The 17,248-nt window shown below is 45.0% G+C and overlaps 1 protein-coding gene across 12 annotated transcripts in view; it reads right to left on the bottom strand.

The window, feature by feature from the left end:
* Positions 1–1,704: 1,704 nt before the first annotated feature.
* Positions 1,705–17,248, bottom strand: part of LOC115108467 (bromodomain adjacent to zinc finger domain protein 2B-like) — a 102,706-nt gene continuing 87,162 nt past the window's right edge. For 9 of the 12 annotated variants that reach the window (XM_029632832.2, XM_065012169.1, XM_065012196.1 and 6 more), the window contains 17 exons: positions 16,750–16,815; positions 16,323–16,463; positions 15,423–15,677; positions 14,243–14,478; positions 13,502–13,576; positions 12,970–13,210; positions 12,702–12,764; positions 12,448–12,592; positions 11,505–12,226; positions 10,892–11,144; positions 10,567–10,722; positions 9,753–9,913; positions 9,399–9,607; positions 5,106–5,241; positions 3,948–4,279; positions 3,244–3,387; positions 1,705–3,126 (listed from right to left, as the gene is read on the bottom strand). In XM_029632832.2, the coding sequence (XP_029488692.2) occupies positions 2,970–3,126; positions 3,244–3,387; positions 3,948–4,279; positions 5,106–5,241; positions 9,399–9,607; positions 9,753–9,913; positions 10,567–10,722; positions 10,892–11,144; positions 11,505–12,226; positions 12,448–12,592; positions 12,702–12,764; positions 12,970–13,210; positions 13,502–13,576; positions 14,243–14,478; positions 15,423–15,677; positions 16,323–16,463; positions 16,750–16,815 (3,492 nt within the window). In that variant the 3' untranslated portion in view covers positions 1,705–2,969. The remainder of the gene's footprint in view (positions 3,127–3,243; positions 3,388–3,947; positions 4,280–5,105; positions 5,242–9,398; positions 9,608–9,752; positions 9,914–10,566; positions 10,723–10,891; positions 11,145–11,504; positions 12,227–12,447; positions 12,593–12,701; positions 12,765–12,969; positions 13,211–13,501; positions 13,577–14,242; positions 14,479–15,422; positions 15,678–16,322; positions 16,464–16,749; positions 16,816–17,248) is intronic. The other 3 variants (XM_065012211.1, XM_029632839.2, XM_029632849.2) reach the window with 2 other exon arrangements.

The raw sequence follows: 17,248 nt of genomic DNA on the forward strand, positions 1-17,248 counted from the left end.
CAAGGTAATCCATCCACCTGACATGTGTGACATATCAAAAAGCTGATTAAACAGCATGATCATTATTACACACGTGCATCTTGTGCTGGGGACAAAAGGCCACTCTAAAATGAGCAGTTTTGTCATGCCACAGATGTCTCAAGTGTTGAGGGAGTGTGCAATTGGCATGCTGACTGCAGGAATGTCCTTACCAGAGAACTGAATGTTAATTTCTTAACCATAAGCCGCCTCCAACAATGTTAAAGAATTTGACAGTACGTCCAACAGGCCTCTCAACCGCAGTTTGCTGATGTCAAGGTTGTGAACCGAGTGCCCCATGGTGGCAGTGGGGTTATGGTATGGGCAGGCAGAACCTACTGACAACTGCAATTGGATTTTATCAATGGCAATTTGAATGCAGAGATACAGTGACAAGATCCTGAGGCCCATTGTTGTGCCCTTCTTCCGTCACCATCATCTCATGTTTCAGCATAATGCTGATCATTCCTAAAATCTGAAAATGTCAAAAGTTCAATGGCCTGCATACTCACCAGACATGTCACCAATTGAGCATATTTGGGGTGCTCGACATGTACGACAGCGTGTTCTAGTTCCAGCCCATGTCCAGCAATTTCACACAGTAATTGAAGAGTGGGACAACATTCCACAGGCCACAATCAACAGCCTGATCAACTCAATGTGAAGATATCACGCTGTATGAGGCAAATGTCGGTCACACCACATACTGACTGGTTTTATGATCCATGCACCTACCTTGTCTTATCTGTGACCAATAGATGCATATCTGTATTCCCAGTCATGTAAAGTCCATAGATTTAGGCCTAATGCATTGATTTCAATTGACTGATTTCCTTATATGAATTGTAACTCAGTAAAATCTTTCAAATTCATATTTTTGTTCAGCAAACATAGGTTATTTGTGATAATTGGGTGTCTGACTCTGGAGACAGAGTCCCCAGAGTTGTTGAGTGCTCCAAATCATTTCCACCTCAAATGAGTCCTTCTGGAAGTTTTTCTTGGGAAGCCCATTTCATGATTTTTGTCGTTGTTGAGCACCCCTCCTTTCCTTTGTTTTCTGAAGCAAGATGTCCCACCATATAGACTATTTAGGCAAATCTAGTAATAATCCAATCACATTCAAATTACATTGCTAAATACCAGGCTTATGTTCTGCACTGAGTGTACAAAACATTTGGCACACCTCTTTCCATGACAGACTGACCAGGTGAAAGCTGTGATCACTTATTGATAGCACTTGTTAAATCCACTTCAATCAGTGTAGCTGAAGGAGGAGACGGGTTAAAATAAGGATTTTTAAGACATGGATTGTGTATGTGAACGGGGTATGGGAGTAGGTGCCAGGCTCACCGGTTTGAGTGTCAAGATTTGCAACGCTGCTGGGTTTTTAACGCTCAACAGTTTCCTGTGTGTATCAAGAATGGTCCGCCAACCAAAGGACATCCAGCCACAAGTATGGGAAGCATTGGAGTCAACATGGGCCAGCATCCCTGTGGAATGCTTTCGACACCTTGTAGAGTCCACGACCCGAGGAATTGAGGCTGTTCTCAGGGCAAAAAGGGGTGCAAACTCAATATTAGGAAGGTGTTCCTGATGTTTTGTACACTCAGTGTTTGCCCAGATATCCTACCAACACAAATATTTGTAGTTATAGTATGGAAATGAAATATGACGGAATGCAAAATACAGAGTTGAAAAAGATCCTTTATATTAGATCCGTGCCCCACACACTAGTGAAAAATTATGCTCCTACAAAAAAAGTGACTTTTCCCCACAATATTCATAAATAAAATAACTTCAAGTACTCTGACTCAGGTACAAAGAAAATGCTGTACATGGCACCAGTAGACCATGCATGACACAGCAAGATTCAAACACAGTGGTTATTACAAACGCCCTGTGTCCTTGGGTCTGTGGCAAAGCAAATGGAGAGAACATCTTTTATGAAAGGTACTGTGCATCACAATGGATTCTATACTGACGATAGGATGATAATGTCAGAATTCGAGGCCCACCAGAGTTGACATTTTGTACACACACACACACACACACACACACACACACACAACACACACCTTTTGAAGGAATGCTAAACCAAAAGATTGAAATAATATCCTCCACACACATTTGAGAGGGCAGGCATTACCCAGATTGAAGAGACCACAGTGTTTGCAGAGGATATACATCACAGGTAATATACATGTATTTATCACTTTAGACTGAAATGAAACACCACAATTAAAGGCATAAACAATATTGAATTTCTTGTAACAATACTGTATGTACACATATTACAAACAATACTTCATATTAACATGAATGAATAGTATATACAGATGTCATTTCTGCCTCACTGTCCGTGTGAAGTTAGCGAGCAATGTAAAGATACATTGAAATGCAGTGTTACAGTAATACCGTCAGGAATCTTGTGGTACCCCGGCGGCACAGAGCAGTGTAAACAATTCATTTCTTCTCTCTTGGCTTTAGTTTAATGTCCCAAAAAATCAAATAAAAACATTCCGTGAGATTTTTGTTCAAGCAGTTTAGCTTTTTTTCTTCCTCATCTTAGAAAACGGAACCATTTTCACTCATAAATAATTGACTAAATTAAATACATTCACTTTAATATTAATGATAAAAAATAAACCAAGTACAGTTAGTTGGAACGTTTTGTTCCCAGTTACAGCTCCGATGTGGTTTCTTCTAGGAAATGGTATTGCACTTTAAAAACACCCACCCCTTGTGTGTATCCCTTTGGGTGCATTTCTCTGCTCTTAAAAAAAAAATGCATTCTACTGTACATCACTGAAGTGAATGTGTAGAATTACAATTGTAAATTCATTTAGGTTCCCTGGTTGCTGACGGAGAGACTTTAGACCAATCCAGCTGCTCTGCTTGTGGTTACTGCTGGTCCCATACAGTATAGTGAGGATAAAGTAGTCCAAACTAGCCTAGTTGGTTTGTTTTAACAGCTCATTCCATCTATTCTCAAAAAACCTCCTCATGTTGTGTCCGGCTCGTCCAATGTCCGAATTGTCTTCATTAAACCTTTCACAGTTATCAAAAACCAAGTTAACGTCGATTATAAACGTCTCGAGGTTCAAGTACCTGTAAATTGAGACAAATAATCATTTAATTATGACATTTATGAGACAGAATCATATAGGTATCAGGCAACACTGTATGCAGATCATTTTACATACTAATATTGTATGGTACACATACTGGCTGTGGACGAGCTTCTCTCGGATTGTGTAGAAATCCATGGGTTTCCTGATGACTTTCTTGTAGCCAGGGACAGATTTGGGGTTGACAGGGTTAAGGAAGGGCCAGGCATCCTGGTGACCCTCCAGCTCAACCAGTAACACCCTATGGAGAAAAAGGAGTCAACAAATCGATGAATCTCAGATTAACTACAGTCCAGCATGGCAATGCATCCCACACTACAGCAGCTAGTGTATGTTAGCCTGAGCACTAGCCTGTTTATGATTCCATGGCAACTGCGCCCGGGACGTTACCAGTATCACGATACTCATTAGCATCGTGGCAAGGAAACAAAACAGGAAGCGGTTTAACTTCTTTAGGAAAACAGCCCTAATGTTGGAAACAAACATCATTATGTCACATTCATTTTCCAAGCTATAACACATTATTTTATATACAGCAGGTTTTTAAAAAAGGACCAAAGACTTAGGTCTTTTTCTGGTTTTCTTTTTTGCCATGGGGAAAAAAATATTGCGATACTGGTATCGTCACAGCCCTAACGCCAACTCCCTGTCACTCATTGACATGCCAAACATGTTTTGCTTGACAATGACATCAATGGAGTCGACAAGTGCACCAACAGATCTGGGACCAGCGTAAGCGTACATCACTTACTGGGTCAATATTGTATTATACTAATGGTGCAACCTCAGTCATACTGTTACCTGCACAATGTCAGATCCTTTTCATTGTCTCTGGCTGATGTGGCCATCTTCGCCTTCTTCACACAGACGGGAGTACTGTCCTGCATGGACTGGTTGGTGGCTGGGCTCCCCTCTCCTGGGCTCTTCCTCTTTTTGGGCTCTTTACTCACTTTTTTTGGCGTGCTGCTGGTGCTGGCAGCATCGTCCTCAGAGACCTCTCCGCTGGCTACAGACAACGGTTTCCTGTTCTGTTTTACCTCGGTGGTTGTCTTCCCTCCTCGCCCGGCTGCCCCCGCTCGGTTCTGCTGCTGCTGCTTCTTCTTCTTATTATTCTTGGGGGATTGACCGCTTGCCTGAATGACATAAAATATGCATTTCGCATTTAGCGAGGATCACACGTGTCATCGTTGAATCTAATTCATATGAGAGGGCGGTGAGATACCCAATGGGTTGGACCATACTTTACTCGTCAATAATTGAGAAAAATGTTTTACCTCAACTGGAAATCAAATGATCATTGTTAAGACAGTGGAAGAATCAAATGCATTAATATTTCAATATTGAAAAGGTGTGGGCGACAGAAAAACAGAATAGCACAATTTGAAATGCCATATGGCATAGTCTTACAAGTACTGGAAATAGATGCAGTGGGAACATGTGGGTCTGGGCAGGTGTGATGACAGACGCACACAAATAATGACGGTATATATTTATACAGTGAACTCCAGAAGTATTGGGACAGTGACACATTATTTGTCATTTTGGCTCTGTACTCCAGCACTTTGAAATGATACAATGACTATGAGGTTAAAGTGCAGACTCTCTTCTAATTTGTTTTGGTTGTGCTTCAGATTATTTTGTGCCCAATAGAAATGAATGGTAAATAATGTAGTGTCATTTTGGAGTCACTTTTATTGTAATTAAGAATATAATATGTTTCTGAACACTTCTACATTCAATTTGTATTATTATTTTTATTATTATTTTATTACAATAAAAGTGACTCCAAAATGACACTACATTATTTACCATTCATTTCTATTGGGCACAAAATAATCTGAAACACAACCAAAAACAAACAGCAAATGCACCCAACAAGTTTGTAGAGTCACAAGCATGGGGTCTGAATACTTTCCGAATGCACCGTACTTCAAATAAACTCTATCCGAGAACACGCACCACTTTCATGATGGATCTCTCCCAGGCAATGGACTTCTGGAGCTGCTGGATGCAGAGAGACAGTTGGGCGGCGCTGCAGACCTCGCCCATGGCCTTGCGCCATACCTTCATGCCCGGGGCCAGTTCCTCTTCACCCCTGAGAAGATGGAGACAGACAACGTGATCAGAGAACCAGCCACTCAAAACATCCCATAAAACAATCAGAAACATTAACCAAGCCCACTGCCAACTGCAGTGCACAGAAAACCAAGAGAGTGGAAGAGTGTTTTGGTCACAGTGGACATGATTAAGGAGATACTAATATTAATAATATTCCACAGACCTGGTGACTGACATGCTTCATAGTACTGTAGGGATGGACATTTGGCATTATTTCACAATTCAAATAATATCATGACATTTTGTTCAAATATCCAGCTAGTCTAAAAAATATATATATATATATACACACACACACACATGCTCTCAACTCTCTTGACCAATCAAAATGAAGCAAATGTGCAGGGCAGAGGTTAACAGCAGACCGGCTGCTTTTCTCCAGTTGTTATCCACTTAACCATTTGGCTACCTGCCAACTTGCTTAAGAGCATTGGGCCAGTAACCGAAAGGTCGCTGGTTCGAATCCCCGAGCAGACTAGGTGAAAATCTGTCATTTTGCCCTTGAGCAAGGCACTTAACCCTAATTGTTCACGTAAGTCTGTCTGGATAAGAGCATCTGATTTTTCACCATTATAGAATTGATTCTGTTACAAAAAAGTTCTGGTGAGTGTTTTCCATTGATTTGTGTCAGGTCTTGTGGAAACTCTTAGGTGTGCGCCTATAATTGCTATTTGAAGTAGGGAAAACAGCATATCGATGCGAAATCAAATTTTATTTGTCACATGCGCCGAATAGAACAGGTGTAGACCTTAGTGAAATGCTTACTTATAAGCCCTTATCCAACAATGCAGTTAAGAAAAATACATGTTAAGTAAAAATAAAAATAACAAATAATTAAAGAGCAGCAGTAAAATAACAATAGCGAGGCTATATACAGGGGATACCGGTACAGAGTCAATGTGCGGGGGCACCGGTTAGTCGGGGTAATTGAGGTAATATGTACATGTAGGTAGAGTTAAAGTGACTATGCATAGATAATAACAGAGAATAGCAGCAGCATATAAGGGGGGTGGTGGGCAATGCAAATAGTCTGGGTAGCCACTTTATTAGCTGTTCAAGTCTTATGGCTTGAGGGTAGAAGCTGTTGAGAAGCCTTTTGGACTTGGCGCTCCGGTACAGTTTGACGTGCGGTAGCAGAGAGAAGTCTATGACTGGGGTGGCTGGAGTCTTTGGCAATTTTAGGGCCTTCCTCTGACATCGCCAGTGATGTACTGCGCTGAACGCACTACCCTCTGTAGTGCCTTGTGGTCAGATGCAGAGTAGTTGCCATACCAGGCTGGGATGCAACCTGTTAAGATGCTCTTGATAGTGCAGCTGTAGAAAGTTGAGGATCTGAGGACCCATGCCAAATCTTTTCAGTCTCCTGAGGGGGAATAGGTATTGTCGTGCCCTCTTCACAACTGTCTTGGTGTGCTTGGACCATGTTCGTTTGTTGGTGATGTGGACGCTAAGGAACTTGAAGCTCTCCTGCTTCACTATAGCCCTGTCGATGAGAATGGGGGTGTGCTCTGTCCTTTTCCTGTAGTCCATAATAATCTCCTTTGTCTTGATCACGTTGGGGGAGTGGTTGTTGTACTGGCACCACACAGCCAGTACTCCGACCTCTTCTCTATAGGCTGTCTCATCGTCGTCGCTGATCAGGCCTACCACTGTTGTGTCATCAGTAAACTTAATGATGGTGTTGGAGTCGTGCCTGGCTATGCAGTCTTGAGTGAACAGGGAGTACGTGTTGTTACCTACCCTTACCACCTGGGGGCAGCCCGTCAGGAAGTCCAGGATCCAGTTGCAGAGGGAGGTGTTAAGTCCCAGGATTCTTAGCTTAGTGATGAGCTTTGAGGGCACTATGGTGTTGAACACTGAGCTGTAGTCAATGAATAGCATTCTCACATAAGTATTCCTTTTGTCCAGGTGGGAAAGGACAGTGTAGAGTGCAATAGAGATGGCATCATCTGTGGATCTGTTGGGGCGGTATGCAAATTGGAGTGGGTCTAGGGCTTCTGGGATAATGGTGTTGATGTGGGCCATGACCAGCCTTTCAAAGCACTTCATGGCTACAGATGTGAGTGCTACGGGTCGGTAGTCATTTAGGCAGGTTACCTTAGTGTTCTTGGGCACAGGGACTATGGTGGTCTGCTTGAAACATGTTGGTATTACAGACTCAGACAGGGAGAGGTTGAAAATGTCAGTGAAGACATGCCAATTGGTCAGCACATGCTCGGAGTACACGTCCTGGTAATCCAGCCTTGTGAATGTTGATCTGTTTAAATATCTTACTCACATCGGCTGCGGAGAGCGTGATCACACAGTCATCCGGAACAGCTGATGCTCTCATGCATGTTTCAGTGTTACTTGCCTCGAAGCGAGCATAGAAGTCATTTAGCTCGTCTGGTAGGCTCGAGTCATTGGGCTCACGGCTGTTCTTACCTTTGTAGTCTAATAGTTTGCAAGCCTTGCCACATCCGACGAGCTTTGGAGCCGGTGTAGTACGATTCGATCTTAGTCCTGTATTGACGCTTTGCCTGTTTGATGGTTCGTAGGAGGGCATCGTGGGATTTCTTATAAGCTTCCGGGTTAGAGTCCCGCTCCTTGAAGGCAGCAGCTCTACCCTTTAGCTCAGTGCGGATGTTGCCTGTAATCCATGGCTTCTGGTTGGTGTATGTACGTGCAGTCACTGTGGGGATGACGTCATGGGGCGGCAGGGTGGCCTAGTGGTTAGAGAGTTGGACTAGTAACCGGTTGCAAGTTCAAACCCCCGAGCTGACAAGGTACAAATCTGTCGTTCTGCCCCTGAACAGGCAGTTAACCCACTGTTCCTAGGCCATCATTGAAAATAAGAATTTGTTCTTAACTGACTTGCCTAGTTAAATAAAGGTAAAATAAAAAATTTAAAATTGATGCACTTATTGATAAAGCCAGTGACTGATATGGTGTACTCGGAAGAATCCTGGAACATATTCCAGTCTGTGATAGCAAAACAGTCCTGTAGCTTAGAGTCTGCTTCATCTGACCACTTTTTTATTGACCGAGTCACTGCTTTAGTTTTCGCTTGTAAGCAGGAATCAGGAGGATATAATTATGGTCAGATTTGCCAAATGGAGGGCGAGGGAGAGCCTTGTATGCGTCTCGGTGTGTGGAGTAAAGGTAGTCTAGAGTTTTTTTCCCTCCGGTTGCATGTAACTTGCTGGTAGAAATGAGTTAAAATGGATTTAAGTTTCCCTGCATTAAAGCCCCCGGCCACTAGGAGCGTCGCCTCTGGATGAGCATTTTCCTGTTTGCTTATGGCCGTATACAGCTCATTGATTGCGGTCTTAGTGCCAGCATCGGTTTGTGGTAGTAAATAGACATAGACAAATATAGATGACATAAGATATTACAGCTTTTAATGTCCCATTGGTAGGATATACGTGGTTGTAGTTAGTCTATTTTATAATCCAATGATTGTAAATTGGCTAATAGGACCGGTGGAAAAGGTAAAACACCCACTCACTGCCGGATCCTTACAAGGCACCCCGACCTTCGTCCTCGATATCTCCGTCTCTTTCCCCTGCACATGACGGGGATGAGGGCCTTGTCGGGTGTCCCTCTCGTCCAACTCGTTTAAGAAAAAAATTGTCTTTCAATACGAGGTGAGTAATTGCTGTCCTGATTTCTACAAGCTCTTTCTAGACTCTCAGGTCAGACTGTAGGGCTAAATTTGCAGCCGTAGCTCAACAAATGTCATGGTGTACATGAATCCTTGTCGGTAACAATGTCACTCATAGATACATTCAGGCTGCCGTGGTAAGTCAATGAGTTGACATAGAACCACGGTTACCAGTGTGATGCAGCATGCAGAGCTACAGTAGAGACCGGCTTCCAAAGAGACAGATGCAACCACTTACATTAAGGGACTTCACAAATGAAGAAAAAACACAATGCACACAGCAGCAAAAATAGAGGGAGAGAGAAATAGACAACCGAAATAGGCCCCAGTGAAGCAGAGGAAAGCCCAAAGAAGTGTTCAAATGGGAATCTGGATGACCCTACCCTTCACCATCAACACTACTAGATGGTGTGGGAGCAGAGACAGTGAATGTACCCAGCACATTATCCAGTTTGACCTGAATGGTGGGACTTAAAGGACTCTTCAGGTACCTTCGCTCGATGTTCCTCTCCAGCTCGGCTAGCCGTGTTACAGCTATATCTAGGGGGTTGTTGACGCGCCGCACCAGGCTACAGCCGCCGTTGGCCGCCTCCTCCCCTGCAAGCTGCTCCTCTCCTGCTAGAAGCAGCTTAGTGAAGGGCTTGTGTTCATGGTAGACCAGGTCCTCTCTCTCTGACTGGGGCTCCGGATACATCCAACCCTGGGAGGAAATACGAAGACAAACAATCGTTTGTGCGTCCATGCGGAAGGAGCACTTTATTCAGCGTCGTCTTTCTCCATTGCAGATAGATTCCTTCTTCACTACATACCACATGGATACAGTGCTATAAAAGGATGTACTGTACCTTAACCTGCAGGCTGGCCGAAGTGACCTTCCTCTCCAGCTCCTCCACGTGTTGCAGAACAGCGATGTCCATCTCCATGGCCTGCTCCTCCACACACCAGCTCTCCACTGTCTCCTCGCTCACCCCGTTCTCTTCCAGCTTGGACTCGTCTATCACCGCCGCTGAAGCGAGAGTGGGAGGGAGAGAAAGAGAGGGAGAGACAGACAGGTCAATAGGGATAAACGCAGGACCCCCAAAAACACATTGTTTTCTAAAACCAAGTTTACTACATTTATTGTATCTTAGTATGTACTGTGAAGTTTGGGAAGGATATTTTCTAATATAGGGATGCAGTGTTGCCCCTGCCATTTTTATTGGGGTGGCGGGCTCCCCTGCCTATCTCTGTAGAGATGAGCCATTGTAACCGCATGCATGCAGACAATCTTCAGTTTAGAATATATTTGGCATCGAAGTTACAGAATTCAAAGCTGTAAGACAGCCTCATTCAATTGCGGCAACATGCTGCAAGTGATTATCAACCTAAAGAATGGTGGTAAATACCACGTTAGCTCTGAATGATGTATCCACTCTCTCCCTGCAGTGGGTTGACATTTCAGTGTCATTTTAAAACAGAGGTCATGCATGCTACCACATTATTAAAAGGTCAGATTTAAAGAGTCACAAGATACTTTGGACATCTATAAGGACTCATTTGAAATGGCACTCTATTCCCTTTATAGTGCACTACTGTATTACCCTATTCCCTATGGGCCCTGGTCAAAAGTAGTGTAATTTGAGAATTGTATGTGTGTTAACCCTAGTCTAAAAAACTCACCATCCCTATTTTTGGCACATGCCTGTGCAATGAACTCCATGTGTTTCTGGATCTGTTTCTGCAGGGCCCTCTCTCTGATACCTCTGCTGTGCAAGCCCTTGACCAAGCTCCTCAACTCCTCCATGTCTGCCACTCTCCACCAGCCTGACAGCATCTCTACAACACACACACCTAAGTTATTAAGACTTCTGTAAATAAAATCCATGACAACACATAATGAAAAGTGGAAATTCTTGGCAGCCACCTAAAAGTCCTCCACAATGCTTGCATGTGCTGTGTCATCTCCCATCTTTCCTGTCAGCGGGTGGCAGTGTGCCATGCTTACCCTCTGGAATGGGCAGTGGGTCGGGGTAGTCCTGGTTCTTGGCCACCTCCACCACAGGGGACGGGGTAGAGGGGGGCTTCTCTCCAGGGGGCACTGCCAGGAAGGGGTTGCTGTTACCCTCCACATGGTGGTAGGCAGCGGCCAGCATGGAGGGGGGCAGTGGACTGGCAGAGAAGGGCAGGGTGGGGATCATCATGCCACCGGGCCATCCACAGAATGGCAGACCTATCATATGGACGCCAGACTTCACCTGCTTGGAGGAGTTCATGAACCAGAGAAATGCACAGGCAGTGGTGAGGAGTGAGATTGTTATGTCAAGTGAACCAAGTTCTGCTACAACTAGCACAAATGGCGTCTAGAAATAAAGCTATGATAAAAGGAACACGGCTAAAGAATAACAAATCAGACATGAACATAAGGGGTGGATTCCTAGAGACAGATTACACCTAGTCCAGGGCAGGGATTCACGTGTGCCCGGGAAATCAGCTTCAGAACAGCAATTATTGGACAACATCAAAAGCTGCCTGGTATGCCGGTCAGTAGCAATATGCGTACACCATGTTAACAATAATCCTAGAGGATCAGAGATGGAGATATGGTGCAGGGGCCCTACCTGGAGAGCTGAAAAATGGAAGTTATTGATCCCAGTGGTGAGATTGCTAGGGCTGGCTGATGTGGAGGCTAGGGGATTAGAAGAGAGGGAGGAGGGGGACTTGGGCCTGGTGGTTGAGGAGGAATAGGGGGAGGAGGCCGGGGGGGTGGTGGTGGAGCTGGTGCTGACGGACGACTCGTCACATGGGGAGCGGGGCAGCAGGCTGAACCAGTGGCAGTTCTTCTCTGTCAGCACCCTGAAGAGCTGGTCATTGGGCTGGAGCTGCTGGGGGCTGGAGGACATCTTCCCTGGGCCGCTGCTGAGGTAGGACGGGCTGAGGAGGGCTGTGGAAGGCTCCGCTTTCACCTCTGGACACAGCGGAGCAGGAGATGCAGAGGGGTTGCCGGGTAGTGTAGTCTGAATGGTAGGGCGGATAGGGGAAGATACTGTGGTGGGGACTTTGGCTAGACTACAGCTCAGACTGTGAGGGTGGTTGTCTGAGTCCGGGGACATCTTGGCCACCTCCAGGAGTTTGCTGAGTTTGGAGAAGGAGCCGGGCTTCTGGAGGAAGAGGTTGAGGGTGTGCTTGTCTGGTGTGGCGGTGTGCTTGTCACGGCTACCCTCCAGGGTGGACGCCCCTAGCCTCCCCTCCACCTCCTGCGGCCTCCTTTCCACCTCCTCCTTCACCTGGACCAGCTCTGTGCGCCTCAGTCTCTCTCTCTCCTTTTCCAGCTCCTCTGCTCCTGGAAAAGATAGTAATATTATTAACCACATTGCTCTAGAAAGCGAATTTCCCAAACTCACGTGTATAATATAAAATACCTTACCGATCTGAAGCCATGTCACTAGGAGAAGAAGCTGAATTGGGTTATTCAAATGAACGATATTATTCCAATAGTGAGTTGATAACGTAAGTAGCAACAAGTGTGGTGCCCGTATGTCATGTCAGTGTTTTAAGTCTCACCTTCGCCACTCTCCATACCCTCCACAAAGACGCCCCCACACTGTGGCAGTACCCAATAACGGCGCTTGTAGCGGTCCTGGCCGAACATCATGGAGCGCAACGAGTGGGACGACTCAAACAACTTCCGTCTGATCTGACTCTGTTGCTAGAGAGAGAAAACACAAATGGTATCAAGGCCGGGGTCTTTTCTGCCCGGAAACTGACCCTCATAAAAATTAAAAATAAATAAATCTCTGATCCCATTGGGTATCAACCTTGGTTAATTTGTCGATATGTTTCTCCAGCTCCTCTACACTGGATGTCTGGTCCCCATCATCCTGGAAGGGAAAGATCACATTTCATTTGACACCAGAGGAGAGGCTGACATTTACAATAGACAAACAATGACTGAGACTATGTCCCAAATGGCATCCTATTCACGATGTAGTGCAATACAGTGAATAGGGTGCCACTTGGGACAACTCCATTGTCATTTGGTTCAGAGGATAGATCATGTGGATAGGTGACAATTTCCTCACTGACCTCATCCTCACAGGTTTCCACTTTCTTCCCTTTCTTCCCTCTCTCCTCCTCCTCCTCCTCCTCATCATCGTCTTCATCCCCCTGATCCTCGCTGTCCTCGTCCTCATCCTCGTCCTCCTCGCTGTCCCCTCCTTTCCTCTTGCGTTTCTGTCCGGGGGTGGGTGTACCCAGGGACTGGGTCTCCTCTCCCCCCACACCGCTGTCCCTCTTCCCAGTCTTCTTGGCGTGGCTGGTCCTCAGCCTGGAACAAGACAAGCAGCAGGAGGATAAGAGTGGCAAATGTTTTTAGGCTTTGGTATCATACCATACTATATAAAAACCTTTAAAAAGCCTAAACAATCAAATTCACATTTATTCGAAGTATAACTTCAAACAAGTCTGTCCCAATACAAAAGAAATAGAGGCGGGACAACAGTAAATTCCGTTCTGATATCCATCATTTTCACCGGACACACATTCGGTAATACAGGTCTATTAATGTATGTCACGCAGTCTTCTCCTGAGTGCTCCTTGACATGACTCGGGTGCTCACTTGCGAAGCGTGCCCTCGATGACCCACTTGTCCCGTCGCAGGTTGGTCATGTGATCGATGTTCTTGTCGATCTCGCTGCAAAGAAGCACAAAGCACCAATTTTAGATAGGTCGGCTTTGTTAAACAAATGATAAAAAAGGTGAAGTAAGGCTTTAGTGGCATAATTTTCCTTGAGCAACAGGATTGTATTTTCAAGCATTGCCAGTTGTGTCACCTAATCTACCTCAGGTACAGGCAGTGACTTGAAAAGGGTTTCAGGTTTGATGCAACCCAATGAAACGCTCTATGACAACACAACTCTTGATATTCCACGTAGAACATGCCAATGAATAAAACAGTACTATGTCCAGCAAAATCCGCATCATGCTCAAAGATGAGTGACGCAGGCGTCAGTCAGCTAAAATAATCTGTGCTCAGAATAACTTTTAAAAGGCAACGTTTCCCGCGTTAGCGGAGACTGCATTTCGCGGTAAATGCTGCATATGTCGGCTCAGTCGGAAATGACCTTTACTTTTCTATAGCGGAATCTGTAACGCCTCAGCTTTACAGGTTGAATAGAGCCCCTTAATCATTTTTTTATTGGACACTGAACAACATCAAATATCAACAAAGTAGTTTCCCCACATGTAAGCCTAAAGCACTTACCTTGACATCATTTGTCTAAATAACAGACCGTATCAGTGTTGTGATCTAGATCGCAGACCAGACTGCTGTGGCTAAGAGTTCAGTGTCCTCTCTTACCTGACCACACTCTTACTGCAGGACAGCTCGTTGACCAGGAAGGCCAGGACCGAGGCCTTCTGTGTGGCTGTGTGGGCCTGGAAAGCCTTGGTCTTCAGACTGGCCGTGACCTCCCCCAGGTCAGTCTGCAGATCCTTCCCCCCACAGTGAGCCTCCATGTAGACCCGCAGCACCTCCGACACGTTATCCCGGTTGATGCCCACATTACTCAGGTGGTCCCCCAGGGCCGTCTTGGTCTGGCGGGGCGGATAGGGACATATATCAGTAAACACTTTATTTGAAGGGTCCCAAGTAGATGGTTTGTAGAGGTTCAATAACTGTCAACGACGCTTCAACTAACTGTCTACTAACCCTAGCCCTCGCCCTCATTCTAAACCTAACCTTAGCAAGCAGTTGCTTATCAACAAACTGTTTGTTGATCATATAACCATCTATACGCGACTGTCCAAATGAAATGTGACCCATATATTTTTTCAAAGATATCTTCACATTTTATTGACAGGTTTGCAAAAGATATGTAGCGGGATACAGGAGAGAAAGTGAGTGGTGGAACGGGGGATCGAACCGCTGCCTTTAGGGGCATAATGTAGTCCAGCCTAAGGCACAGACGAGGACAGTTAGAGGGGACTACATTCTTCTCTTTTCAGGGATACATTTTCCCTCGACGTCAACTGAGGCTCCATAATAGGAGACAGTCATCTGGGCTCCTTGAAGGAATAATGGAAAGCCACATGAAAGCGTGACTAAGCCCTTTAGATTAGCATGGAGAGAAAATACTGATGAATTAGGAAAAATGTGGGGGTATAACTGTGGAAGCTATACTAAGAGCTATAAACACTGATACCCAACCAAAAACAGATAAGCCCATTCATTTAGCCTCGCAGAGCCAGAGATATTGATAATGCCCCACTTGTGTGTTCTGATTACAGTAGGGGAATCTTGTCTTTAGTTCTGCAATGCAGCCCTCTAAGCTGTGGATAGTGCGTACAGTACAGTCTATGAAGGCAGATCAGAATATACTGTACGACTGCTGATAGTATGAGTGTGTGACCATGTGGGAAAGTGCTAATATATGTGGCTGCTCAAGCATTCATCAGATTGTACATATGCCTTTTAGTATTTATGAATGTGTGACGAGTGTGAGTGCGTGCGTTTAGTTCTAAAGAGTAAAGTCCCTCACCCGGTGTCCTGGGGGCAGTCCGGGGTCACACACCACAGCAGAGAGCATGCGCACCAGCAGGTCCTGGACCTGTCCCATGCTGTCTCCCAGGTTGAGCAGGCCCTCCTGCAGTACGCTCAGGTTGGGTATGTGGGCGTCCACGTCGAAGCCCAGCACCTTCCCAAAGCTCCGCAGGAACTGCATCACCATCAGGCAGTCAGAGAAGCCGCTTCCTGGTAGAACCAGGCCGGGAATACGGGATAACTCCGGGAGAGACTTGGCACAGAGAGAGGACACATTCAGTCATGTAATTACAGTAGTGTGCTGTGCACTTGTTATAATTTCAAGGTTCCTAACGCAGTGTAAGAGCAAAATCTAGAGAGATAGCTTCTCTAGCTGCAGATTCAAGTAGGTCAAACAGAGCTTGACCCGTATGGAGGGAGGTTTAGTGAGAGCCGTATGGAGACGGGGTTGATGTGTGATCTGTGAACTTGTTATCCAGGGGCTCAATGCCCTGTCTGGTGGAAATCATGATAAAGCAGCTCTCAGAAATCCCCTGGTCAATGTTGTATTAGGGGCAGCCACTTGATGGCACAATTAAAACATGTACCTGTGTTTACTTCACTTTCGTGCATTCCAATATGGAAGATGTTATCACTATACAAATAAAGAACCGGTGTCATTTAAAAACACTATCGTCATATTGATTAAAATAGGTAATAGGCAAAGAAACTGATTGAAAGCAAATAAATGTGGCCAGTATTAACGATTTTCTTGGTTTGAGATCGTCTAATGGCAATGCGGCCCACGTCTCCTTTTCAGTTGGAGAACAAATCTATGACCGATGGCACACTCATAGCCATAGAAGGCTCATATCCCTCCCTTTAGAATTTCCAGTAGTAGTAGCTATGAATCGTATACCTTGTGATCTGCTAAGCACATGTCTTCATTTGGCTTCTTCAGCTCCTTGGCAATTTCCAGTTCCAGTCTTCTAAGCTCCAATTTCCTCTCCTTGTTTAACCGTTTCTCATCCTTCTTCTCCTGCTTTAAGCGCTCCCGCTCCTAAAGTCCAAATTACAGACCAAGTTAACAGTGCATGCTATCGGCACCGTTGCAGACAATCGTGTTAAGGATTATGTCATTACAATTCAGGCCAACACTAGGCCTTCCTTGCTTATAAATTGCTGCACTTTCCCCGAAAATTACTTGGGGCCCAATTTCCCTCTTTCATTCACACTCCATATAGTTTTACAAAAAGAGGGGGAGGAAGAACTGAGGAGAGGAGGCAATAGCCAGAAGCCCGCTCTAACAGTTTCAAGGAGAAGTGGTCGAGTTGTGAATCACGCACCTCTGCTTTCTTACGGGCGTCCATGGCCTTCGTCAGCATCATGTGCTGCCTCCGCCTCTCTCTCTCCTGACAGAGCACACACAACCACAGCTCAACACAGACCAGGCCACTTCATATTAGACGTCAAACACAACAGCTTACTATGACACGTACAGTATAGTCTGGCCATCGTTGTGAACATTATAGCGGAAGTTCAGAGGTTAATAAAATGATGACAACCAACAATCTAAAAAAAACAAAAGGGCAAAGCAACAGCTATGAGGGCGGTGTCAACGCAAAGTGTAAGCTTGAAGTTAGTCGGCTTGAATGCGTCTGTATACTGGCAATAGGCAAACTGAAGTGCTACTTGTACAACTGCATCTAAGAATTAAACAGACGTCGTCATACTATGCTGTGTTAGAAAGTTACTCTAAAAGCTGCTACAGTTTTTCATTCTTTATTCACTGGTGAAAAGCAAAGCAAAATATCTTATATCAGAATGCAAGTAATATTATACGAC

The sequence above is a fragment of the Oncorhynchus nerka genome, linkage group LG3, assembly GCF_034236695.1.
Source record: "Oncorhynchus nerka isolate Pitt River linkage group LG3, Oner_Uvic_2.0, whole genome shotgun sequence".
Taxonomy (NCBI): Eukaryota; Metazoa; Chordata; class Actinopteri; order Salmoniformes; family Salmonidae; genus Oncorhynchus; species Oncorhynchus nerka.